The sequence below is a fragment of the Polypterus senegalus genome, chromosome 2, assembly GCF_016835505.1.
Source record: "Polypterus senegalus isolate Bchr_013 chromosome 2, ASM1683550v1, whole genome shotgun sequence".
NCBI classification, from domain to species: domain Eukaryota; kingdom Metazoa; phylum Chordata; class Cladistia; order Polypteriformes; family Polypteridae; genus Polypterus; species Polypterus senegalus.
This window is the reverse complement of record NC_053155.1, coordinates 239,547,235-239,559,044: the sequence shown is the minus strand read 5'-3', so window position 1 is coordinate 239,559,044 and position 11,810 is coordinate 239,547,235. Positions and strand designations below refer to the sequence as shown.

At 36.7% G+C, this 11,810-nt stretch overlaps 1 protein-coding gene across 1 annotated transcript in view; it reads left to right on the top strand.

Moving 5' to 3' along the window:
- The first annotated feature begins 1,615 nt into the window (after positions 1-1,615).
- The window catches only part of rbm26 (RNA binding motif protein 26), a 166,717-nt gene continuing 156,522 nt past the window's right edge, over positions 1,616-11,810 (top strand). Inside the window, exon 1 of the mRNA XM_039745376.1 lies at positions 1,616-2,040. Within this exon, the coding sequence (XP_039601310.1) occupies positions 1,982-2,040 (59 nt within the window). The 5' untranslated portion in view covers positions 1,616-1,981. The remainder of the gene's footprint in view (positions 2,041-11,810) is intronic.

The window sequence follows — 11,810 nt, the reverse complement described above, 5'->3', positions numbered from 1 at the left end:
GGTAACATAAACGTATTGATAAAGTATCTGTTTAGTTTTTTTGCTAAAGATATTTTAAACAGTGTGATCTTGTGGCCGAGCAACCAGAGCTCAGATTGAGGATAGAAAAGGGGTGGATGTAATTTACTTCACAAAGGACTAAACATATTTCCTTCATTCATAAGTATCACTGTTAAATTTTAAGTATTAAATGTTAAAACAGGTAATAATACTCAGGTCAACATGCTCAATAATACCAATACGTCCAGAAACACATGGGCACATGCAAATCCCCAATGGCGCTGTCAGGAAGAGCTCTGTGCCACCACTCTGCCCTTTTGTTAAAACATGTACTAAACCTTAACCTGATTAAAACTAAATGTATACATAGAACGTTTGTTGAATTCTTGTCACTTGATTGTAGGCTACTTGCCTTAATCTGTCACCTCAATAGCTGGCACAAGAGGACTGATGCACACGCGTGCATTACGACACTCTTTTTCTGGTTTCAGTAAGCTACTTCCTACAAGAAATGAAATTGGCTTACTTTTTAAAAGCTTCCAAAAACCCGTTTTATTATCTTTTACCATCGTTTTATGAGTGTTACGATTGATTTCAATTGAACGACTGTTTGGCCAAAAACGCTCAAAAACTGCTACAGGCAGGAGTTTTCTAAACTGTTCGCTGGTACAATGGATAGTTGAAAGCTATGGCAAGTGACGTTACAGTCGGTTTAGGTCGGTTAATAACATTAGGTGTGAAGTGGTCTTCATCTTTTTTGGACTGGTGGATAATTTAAATTTCTTGTCGGAACGCACGTGCTTTTAAACGGGAGGCAGATTAAAAACTGGAGTTTTCAATGTGGATAGTGAACTTTCGATACAAATATAACAATAACTTTCGGATAGAGTTATTACAAGTACCAAAGGATTGGTGTACAGTTAAGTTGTAAAAGCCTCCAATGTAAAGTAAAAGTTGAAAACGAAATATAATTAATACATTTGCCACTGTACTTTTCTTTTCCAAATCCATTAACGCAAAGTCAGCAATGTTGATAAAAAATATCAGCTGGCTGAGCATACAGCAAGTAGTGCGAGAAATTACTGCTGGAGGTATGATTACATAAATCGTTTTCGGTATATGAAACTGGCATTTGAAGCAAGTGAATATATACAAATTCACGCTCTTTCAATATTTTATACAACAGCCCAATTAATGTCAAGTAGTAAGTATAAGACTGCAACCTATTCGGGGTTAGGTCTTGCCTTGTGCCTATTCTTGCAGGGATAAACTCTGTAAAAGTTTCAGAAATACAATATTGTGGATGAATAATTATGAAGTGAGATTCTTTCATTTATTGTATATTAATGAAAAAATACAATTACTTCATAAATCATAGTTTGGAATAATTGCCATAATGTGCTCGGTAAACCGAGGTAATTCTGCTTTTGATGGAATGGGAAACTCATCATATCCGTTCATGTCTTTAGCTATAGGAAGATAAAGTATCGCTTTCCTACCGTCACACAAATTCAACGATTTGTGGGATGAGCGGTTCCTTATTCACAGAAAATACGCATGCGCATAATAATGTTTACATCCCGCGAGACGTGATTTTGAACGTGAGCACGCAGCCGCCATTTTCATCGAATAAGGAGTAAGGGAAAGTACTGCAAGAGGAATTGTTCATATTCAGTATTAGTTTAATTTAGTTAAATTTCCCCTGCAAAAAAACAGTTCTGTTTTGGAGTTTATATATTGGAGTCCCCTGCAAAAGAAAACTTTTGTTGCCGTGGGATTAAAGACACTTTTTCTGTTGTTGCAAAGGTGCTGCTTAGGCCTTCTTTTTGCAGATATCTGTTCCGGCACGTTGTAACTTACAATTGGAAGGGGGTTAAAACCCCACACTTTCTCTCCCTGTTTGACTGAACCTACACTTCAGACGGGGGCTCTGCCCTGGACACGTTTTGGGGGGGCGGGGGACTGTTCATATTTTTAGAAAATGATTATAGAAAACCTCGACGCACTGAAGTCGTGGCTGTCCAAGACGCTAGAACCAATGTAAGTATTTGGGATACTTTTATCTGTTTTCAAATGCATTTACCCGAGTTTTCCACACTGCCACAGGTCAGGTTTGTGCAAGTCCTCAATGCATGGTGGTTTCGCATTTATTGTGCATTTGTTTACATGTGTGGTGTTTACCCACAGGGCTCCACGCTGTTTATTGTCGTGTTGTCCGCAATTACCCACATGTGAAATTCTGGGGTAAATCGTGCTGGCTTTAAAGGCTTTATTAAGTATTGGCGTATATCGGATGCTAATTTCTGAATGTGATCAACAATTGTGCTTAATATTCAGGTAAACAACTTGTCACATTTCTTGTACGAGATGGATAATGTTTGTACAGGAATGGGGACATAACTATGTGTGGGGATTAGTAGTTGCTAAACATTCTAATTCTCTACCGCAGCTCTCATTACCCATCTGCTTCACGGTCCTAGCAACATATGTCACACATTGTTCGTGAATTTGTTAAAAATGCACACTTTCTTACACATGTGAGTCGCGGCCAATGGTTGGTTCCTGCATTTTACTAGATACACTGATACTGCTGTGAAAACCGTTTGCTTTGGGATGTATTAATAGTTGTATTAAACATGTTAAAAAGGAATGGAAGGATCCTCTCATTATCTTCGTAAAACTGTGGAATCTCCGGCCAGTTTGTCCAGGGCTGGAATAAGCAGGGACTCGAGGAATTGATGAGTGGAAAAAAGAAGAATAGAAAAGATGCGGGCTGCATGCAAAAAATGAATACCATGGAAAAATCGAAACATTGAACTTGCATTAGTTCTTTGTTGCACGCTCCTTTTCGAAAAGTTATAGATCAAAAACTAATCTATAACTATTAAGTATAACGAAACTAATAGATCAAATGTGAGGAACATTCTAATTCGTATCTGAAGGTTAACGGTTGGTGCCATTAGTCCTTTTTTTGTGCGGTTTTTACTTATCCACCCTCTTCGACCCGTCTTGAGGTATAATTTTGCAAAACCTTAAACGTTTTGGCCCCCCCCTAATTTTTGGCTTTTAGGACCCGAAAAACCCACAATTTTATGCCATTTTTTAACTGTATTTTGTTCAGTAAATTGAACCCTTAAAATAGTAAATCAAGGTGTTTTTAGCTAAAATGATCAGAAGAACTAGTTGTTTAATCCTCTTTCGAGGTTGTTGATCATGAATATTATAATTTTGACGTTTAATACTTTACTGGTGGTCTTCGCCCTCTAAGAGCCACTCTCAAAAGTTTAAAAACGACAAATTGCAAACACAAGCACACGGGAGACTGTTTTAGACCATTTCAAGGTCAGTGATTATGCATGTTATTTTTTTTTTTTTCTGGTCTTTTACTAGTGATCAAGCCTTCCACATGGACTTCTGTGTGAGGATGAAAAATGGAAAATCTCTATTACAAGGGAGAATATTTAGACTTTCAACATTTAAATTGAAACATTTTAATAATTCAAAAATTTGACACTTGTTTTTCTTTGTGCTTCTACATACTTCATGATAAATCATGTTTCTTAACGCCCTTAATTACAGCTGCATATGCCATTTTAGACTTCTTGGTGTCAATCCGGACACCAGTTATTTTAAAAGTAGACACATTAGACTTTTTTTACTTTGTTTTTATAGTAATGAAGAATTATCATTTTGATAGCAGTGCTTAGGAGATAAAGTACCGAAGGTGTTTTCCAATCTATTAATCATGCTGTTTTTGTAGTACAAAAAGATTGGCACTTTTATGTTAACATGTTAATAAAAATTAGAAGTTATTTTTTGTATTAAGTAAAAACTCACCTATATAATTAAACTATACATTGTATTGCCACACTTGTAACCCAAAGAAAAAGTGCCTCGAAACTGCTCATGGATATTCTTATTTTGAACTAATTTTCTGTGACTAATAGTGTCATGTAACGTATTCGGTCAAGTAGGGCTGCAGCTAATGATTATTTTGGTAGTCGACTAATCGTTCAATTTTTTGATTAGTCACGATTATTTCATGCCTGACTGTTATGATGCCTATGACCTGTGGTTGCACATCCTGTTCTGGGCTCCAGTGCATGTCTTACCTCATTTGCTCACATCTGTCAACCTGTGAATGTCACCCTGATGTCTCTGCATTAACATGGTTAAAATTCATAATAATCAAATTAAAATAACCAGTGAAACATGAATTTGATAATAATCAGAAGTTTTTATATTAGTGTGACCATCATAATAAAAAAGAAATAATTAAATAATACAAACTAAAGTGCAGTAGTCTTTAAACAAAAAAGTGCATTTAACTTTACCAAAAAATACATAATTAAAACTGAAACGGTTTTCATATTTTAGTAATAAATGACAAAATGTAGACATAAACTATATAATGTGTAAAGCCTGAAGTGTAAAGATCAAATAAACACTTTCACAAAAGGTTCAAGGATGATGCAATAGCTTCCATGGTGCAGTGGTAGGAATTGCTGACTTATAATCAAGAGTCCCCCGGTTCAATCCTGACTGCCTCGCGTATTTACCGTTTTGTGTAGTGAGTTGCTCTTATTGTTAATATTATACAATAAACACATACATTTGATTTGCATCTGTAACAGCCACTGTATTAAATGTTAAGTACCTGTAAAAGTTACCGTTTTCTTTTTCCACTTTTATTCTCTCAGTCACAATCACGATACATACTACCGCCCCTTCAGGGATCTGACGCTGTTACTTTTTATCTGCAACTGGGAATAATTGTAGATGTGAGTGGTGTTTTGAGACGATCGAACTGGAAATTCTCTGATCTGGATGGATAAAATCTGACACACAAACGCTGACAAATCTACCTTATTCGTATCTCATTGTCACTTGATTTTTTTTTTATTCAGTTTTATTGAGTGTTCCTGCTTATGTCGAATTAGTATGTGCCTTAAGGCCCGTGATGTCAAAGCTGCTCTGACAAAAAAACAGAGACATAGGTATATATGATATTTGGAATTATTCATTTTATGACATTATAGTACATTTCGGAAAACGTTGTGGCACGGATGCAACATTTTTCATATTCATTTGCGTAACTTCTTGCGGTTGTAATCAATGACCGCATTTTTTTTTTCTCCCCTGATCTTGCCCACTCTGCACAGGACTCCAGGACATGCAGAGGAAAGAATGTTCCTCTGGGGTTCGGCAGGGAGGGGGCAGAAAAGAAAGAGACAAATATGTGACATTTTGAAGAAATCATTGTGTGACCTGCATAGTACCAATCAGAAAACATCATAGCACTAATATAATATTATTTGAAAACGAACAGATCGGGTGTAAATTTGTTACTTGTAATACTTAAGCTTTTTTTACTTTTATTTTCTCATTCACGCTATCCCTCCCCTCCTGATCTGAGCCTAACTAACTAACAGTGCCAGCATAAATTCTCAAGAGACTGCGGCATCACATCTCCAGGATGCTTTCGTTTCAGATGCTCATGCATCGCGATGGTGCTGCCGTGAAAAGAAAGCTCTGTTTTACATAATCTGCATTCAACTTTTTTTTCTTTTTCAGTAAAGTACTCCCTCACTTCAGAAAGTTTCTGTCTCAATTTTTTTTCCATCTCCTTCCCCCTCCTCTATCCAACTGGTCATTGCAACCACCTTTATTTTCTCCTGTACATTGTTTTCTCCTCAGACGTCGTTCTTCGCTGGTAGAACTGTGTGCAGTCTTGACAAACAATAACAAACGATACTGCCCCCAGGCGTTCATGTAATGCATTGCAGTTACAAAGACCAATGTGGTTCTTTGTGACTGGAGCCTCTGTTGAAGATTCTGTTTATGACGCGTCGACTAAAAAATCCACGTCATTGAATTTTTGTAGTCGACGTCTTTGATTACGTCGACTAATCTTTGCAGCCCTACAGTCAAAAACTTCCTATGTATGATACCAAAAAGTCAATGATTTGAAAAAGATTTAGCAAATTGTAGTTGGTGTTCTAGAACTTGCATAATTGGTTTAGGAGTGGTTTTCCCAAATGTTGATGGCTAGGGTGAGTTGCTGATATCAGATAAATATCCTTTACTGGGTAGTTAAGTGTGGTTGGTAGGATGTTGTGCTGTTTCTGATTGGCACCAGGCAGACCTGATCAAAACAGCACAGTGTTGAGTGAAAGGCAGGTATGATGACTTTTTGGGTGCGCTAAGAGTCTCACATTAGTGAGTTTCTGACATTTTGTTCAAGGGGTTACCTTGGCAGTAATTGTGGAGAACTATTTCTGTTGAAAAGCATTGATATTGATGCTGTTATATCTTTCTACAAGATCCAGTGAGTTCTTGGCAATGTTTCTGGTTCTGAGAACCACCTACCACCACAACCATCTCTATAGCTAACATGCACCATTACTTAATCCTATTTAGTGACAGGTTTTATGGCAAACCTGAAGCATGATCGGTCGCTAAAAGCTCTTTAGAGTAATGTAGGCATATAGGTTAGTACTACTCTTCAAACCATCAACAAGCAACCAGTACATGGCGGACATAGTTTTAAAATATTTTTTTTAAAACTAATATATATTATAACTCTTGTAAATTATTTGTTGTTGTTAGGTCAGAGAACACATTTTATCACATAAGATCTCTGAAGTATGTTGTGAATAGCATTTTAATATATCAAATTAAGATTTATAATGTAGAAGCAAGGTAACCTTTGTAATCATAGACTGCAGTTATGCATATTTTCAGGTTATTTGACTTGCTGTTGTTTTGTTTTGAAGATCTTTGATGTCTTTGTGTCAACTCTGAGTTTAATCTACATACTCTTATTTCTCTGATGATGATGGTAAATAAAACACAACTTGCCTTTTGTATACTTTTCCAAAAACCTTTCAAGGTACTGTATTTATGTCATTGATAATTAAAAAACAGATTCTGTTGTAGAGAACAGGCTATTAAGCCTAATCCTGCAAGTCCATATATACTCGCTTAATTGAAGTTGAGATTTTAGGATCTCCAAAGTACGATTGTTTATTACAGCCCTTGATATCTTATTCAGTGTATGTATTATTTCGTTTTAGTGCTTCAGTTTTTCCTTCTACATTGTTAAGACTTTTGGTAAGGTGGTAAGTGGCATCTATGAATTGCTGTGTATGTTAATGTGTGAATGAGCCCTATGGTGGATTAGTGTCATTCACAGCGTTTCTGCCTGTTTTGTGTCAGGGATTGCTGGGTTAAGCATGGACTTTTTGTGATTAAGTGGGCTGGACGGATGGATTCACAGAAGTTTTCATTTTTATTGTATCATTTTTACTTGTTTCATGTGCTTACTTTATACACACACACATTTATACCAAATCAATTTATACAGTTTAGTCTTGTCTATTTAAATGCTTTCAACAATATAAGAATCAGCATTGCCTCTTTAACATAGAGTGAAAATGACACAGGGCATTAATGTAGTTTTTTAATTGGTGTTAGTGACTGTAATAGGAGCAGCCAAAAGAAGAATGTGTTTCTAATAATCCTTAAAGGTGATACTTTGTGCTTGTATTTGCTGTTTGGAGAGTTGGTTTGAATACTGGTATTTTCATTGTAATTTTAGAGTATTTTGTGGTGTGCTGTGTGAACTTAATTTGAATGATATTTGACAGTTCCAACTTTAGAAGATACTTCACATTGTAATTTGTTTGGACTCCTTGGAAATGCTTTATGAGAGTGTTGTTTTGCCATTGACTAAAAGTTAATGGACTTATTACAAATACATCATCGTGTTTGCCCAAACACATTTTTTTTAATGTGTTAAAAGGTTTATAAGATGCAGGACCAAGTATTATTTATTTTAAAGCAGTTTGTAAACACTGAGTTTGTTTGCTTATATTTGTTTAGTTAAGTCAGGTCGGGGAGCATGCCGAGTGTGCACCAGCACAAAAGTTAGGTGCATCAAAATTTTCAACCGCATCACATTTTTATTTATTTATTTGTTTTTTTTTATTGCTGTCCATATAGGCAATATTGACTTGTAAATGATTAACTAACAATCTGGTCAATATAAAGTTCTTTATTTGAAGGCAAGCACAATTCTACAAGAAAGGTAACTTACTGAAAAAGTGTTGGTGCTTAAAGTGCTTTACTGAGCAGAAATTTAAACTTAAAAAATCTCAAGATAAATTAACTAAAAAGAAAACCTAAATTAAGTGTTTTAAGGGCTTCAAACTGAACATCTCATGGCTCAGTGTCTTTTGGACTATCCTCCATTGCAGTCACATGCCCCTCGGATGGCCAACTCCTGTAGTTTGGCCTTCTTGATCTTTGGCCTTGACTAAACCAGCTGGCCACACTCTCTCTAGCATCAAAATCTTCCAGACTTGGGCATGAGCATGCTCGACCTCAATGTGCCCAATAAGTATATTCACCGGTCTTCCTCTCCGCATAGATACTGGCCATAAACAATGACGCATTCCTTTGTGGCGATATTTGTGTCTCCGTCGATCAGGAATGCCATGTACGCACTGTACTTAATTTGCACAGGCGTCTTTTTTTTTCAATGTATCTCGCGATGACTCCTATAAATTGGGTGCCGCGACATCATTGCTATGCGTCCGGGTTCACGTTCAAGCCATTTTTCTTCATAAGAATTATTTCGGACTTGAATTTAGTGAAGGGAAGTTCTTCTTTGCAATATTGTAGGCAGCGTTAAACTTAATTATCATCTCGGCCTCGTCTGATGATCTGTTTGCTGCTGCCTGCGCTGAAAGGCAGCGGGGAGAGGGGACACTTGAGCAGTGCATTTATCGTGGCATGTAATGTGTTTTATAGATGCATTGTGCTTTTTCAGCGTTTCAATTCTAAATGTATTAGAACCAGTCACAAATGCACTACTGCCGGCCATGGACTTCCCACACTCTATTAATTTTATTACAATCAATACATAGCAATCGTTTTTACAAAAAAAAAGAATTATGCTAAGAACAGATCGATCCCCACCCTTGAGAGAGAGAGCAAGCCAAGCGGTGTAAAATTTAAGGCTTTAAAAATACCTAAATCAACAAATTCTCTGTGCTTTATAAAATCATTTCAAAATATTACTGATTAGATCCTGCCATGTTTTGAAAAAGTCTGCACAGATCCTCTAACTGAGTATTTGATTTTTCCAATTTTAAATAATATAACACATCAGTTTCCCACTGACTTAAAGAGGAGAGTTTGGGTTCTTCCAGTTTATCAGAATAAGTCTGCGTGCCAACAGTGTAGTGAATGCAATCACAATTTGTTTGTCTTTCTCCACTTTAAGACCCTCTGGAAGAACCCCAAACACAGCTGTTAATGGGTTAGGAGGGATTGTGAGTCCAAGACTGTCTGAGAGGTAATTAAAATTTTTGTCCAGAATAATGTTAATTTGGAGCAGGCCCAGAACATGTGACCTAGTGAGGCTGGGGCTTGGTTGCAGCGTTGCAGGTTGGATCATGCCCTGGAAACATTTTGGAGAGTTTTAGTGAGACAGATGTGCTCGATATATAATTTTGAGTTGTATAATTGTATGCTTTGCATATGGAGCTTGAGTGAATTCTCTGCATTGCTACTTTCCACTCCTTTTCTGATATATTAATTGAGAGGTCATTTTCCCAGTGTCCTCTTGGATCTTTGAAAGGAAGGGATTGTAAAAGGATTTTATATATTGTAGAGATGGAGTCTAACTCCTTGAAATTGAGCAATAATTTTTCCAGCGTGGATGAGGGTGCAAGATGAGGAAAATCTGGAAGGTTCTGTTTAACAAAGTTCCTGATTTGAAGATAGTGAAAGAAATTTGTAGCTGGAATGTTAAATTTGGAATGTAATTGTTCATAGGATGCAAAGGCGTTGTCTATATAAAGATCTCTAAGCAAGTTAATTCCAAATTTTTCCAGATATTAAAACTGCATATGTTTGTGAGGGTTGAAAGAGGTGGTTCTTTTGCAGGGTGCCACAGAAAGAAGCTTCTCCGTCTTAAAATGCTTTCTACATTGGTTCCAGATTCTAAGTGAGTGGAGCACAATTGGGTTATTAGTGTATTGCCGATAGCGTGTGTTTATTGGAGCACAAAGCAAGGAATACAAAGAAGTACTGCAGGATTTTACTTCTATTGCGGTCCATGCCTGTGTATGTTCTTCTATTTGTGTCCAGGTTCTTATCGACTGTATATTTGCGCCCAGTAATAAAACTGGAAGTTAGGTAGAGCCATGCCGCCTTCTGCCTTTTGTCTTTGTAGGGTGCTCTTTTGATGCGTGGATGTTTAGAATTCCAAATAAATGAGGTTATTGTTGAATCTAATTGCTTAAAGAACGATTTATTAATGTATATTGGTATGTTTTGAAATAAAAAGGAGCTTAGGAAGAATATTCATCTTAACAGTGTTAATTCTTCCAGCTAGTGTGAGATGAAGGGTTGACCATCTATGCAAGTCTTGTTTAATTTTTTCCATGCAGGCGAAATTTTGTTGATAAAGAGCTTTATGTTTACTTGTGATGTTTACGAGGTATTTAAACTGTTCTGCAATGATAAAAGGAAGGGTGTCTAATCTAATATTATATGCTTGCGAATTCACGGAAAGAGTACACTTTTATTCAGATTAATTCTGAGACCAGAGAGCTTTTGAAATTCTGTGAGTGCTGCTAAGACTGCAGGCACAGAATTTTCTGGATCCGATATATACAGTACCATGTCATCTGCATATAATGAGATTTTCTGTTCCAGTCCTTCTCTGCTAATCCCCTTTATCTGATCAGTATTTCGACAATGTATTGCCAGTGGTTCAATGGCAATTGCAAACAACAGTGGTGACAAAGGGCATCCTTGTCTTGTGCCACGTTCTAGTTTAAAGTAGTCTGAGCAAATGTTATTGATGCAAACTGAAGCTTCTGGGTTAGTATACAGTAATTTAATCCATGCACAAATGTTGGGCCAAACCCAAACTTCTCCAAAATAGTAAAAGGTATTTCCATTCAATCATGTCGAATGCTTTTCTGCATCCAATGATAATAATATTTCTGGGGTGTTTGATTTAGTTGGTGAGTATATTACATTAAACAGGCGTCGAAGATTTGAAGATAAGTGTCGGCCCCTAATAAATCCAGTTTGGTCTTGTGATATTACTGAGGGAGCACTTTCTCCATCCTTCTAGCTATGATTTTAGAGAGTATTTTAACGTCGTTATTCAGAAGTGAAATTGGTCTGTATGATGCACATTGTAATAAGTCCTTATTTTGTTTTGGAAAGACAGTGATTAGTGCTTGGCGAAAGGTTTGTGGAAGAGATTGGTTATCTCTGGCTTCTGTAAATGTTGCTAATAGGAGGGAGCTAGCTGAGCGGAGAATTTCTTGTAAAACTCTGCAGGGTAGCCGTCAGGGCCTGCTGCTTTTCCACCTTGGGTGACTTTATAGCATCCAGTAATTCTGATAATGACAGAGGTTTATCGAGCTCCTCCACACTAAAAGCGTCAATTTGTGGTATCTGTAATTTATCCAGAAATGCATTAGATTGTATATTGTCTTCTTTAAACTCAGTAGTATATAGGGATTTATAGTAGTCTCTAAAAGTGTACATTATATTTTTGTGTTCGATGATTTTATCTCCGTTAGTGTTAGTAATTACGAGATTGCGTTGCGTACATCTTGCTTGTGAATTTGTTGCGCTAAAAGCTTATTAGCTTTCTCTCCATGTTCATAATAATGATGTCTGGATTTGTAAATTAGTTGTTCGGTTTCTTTAGTTGTCAAGAGGTTTAATTCTGAATGTAGAGCCTGCCTCCTCTTATGTAGAGTCTCGCTTGGTAGTCT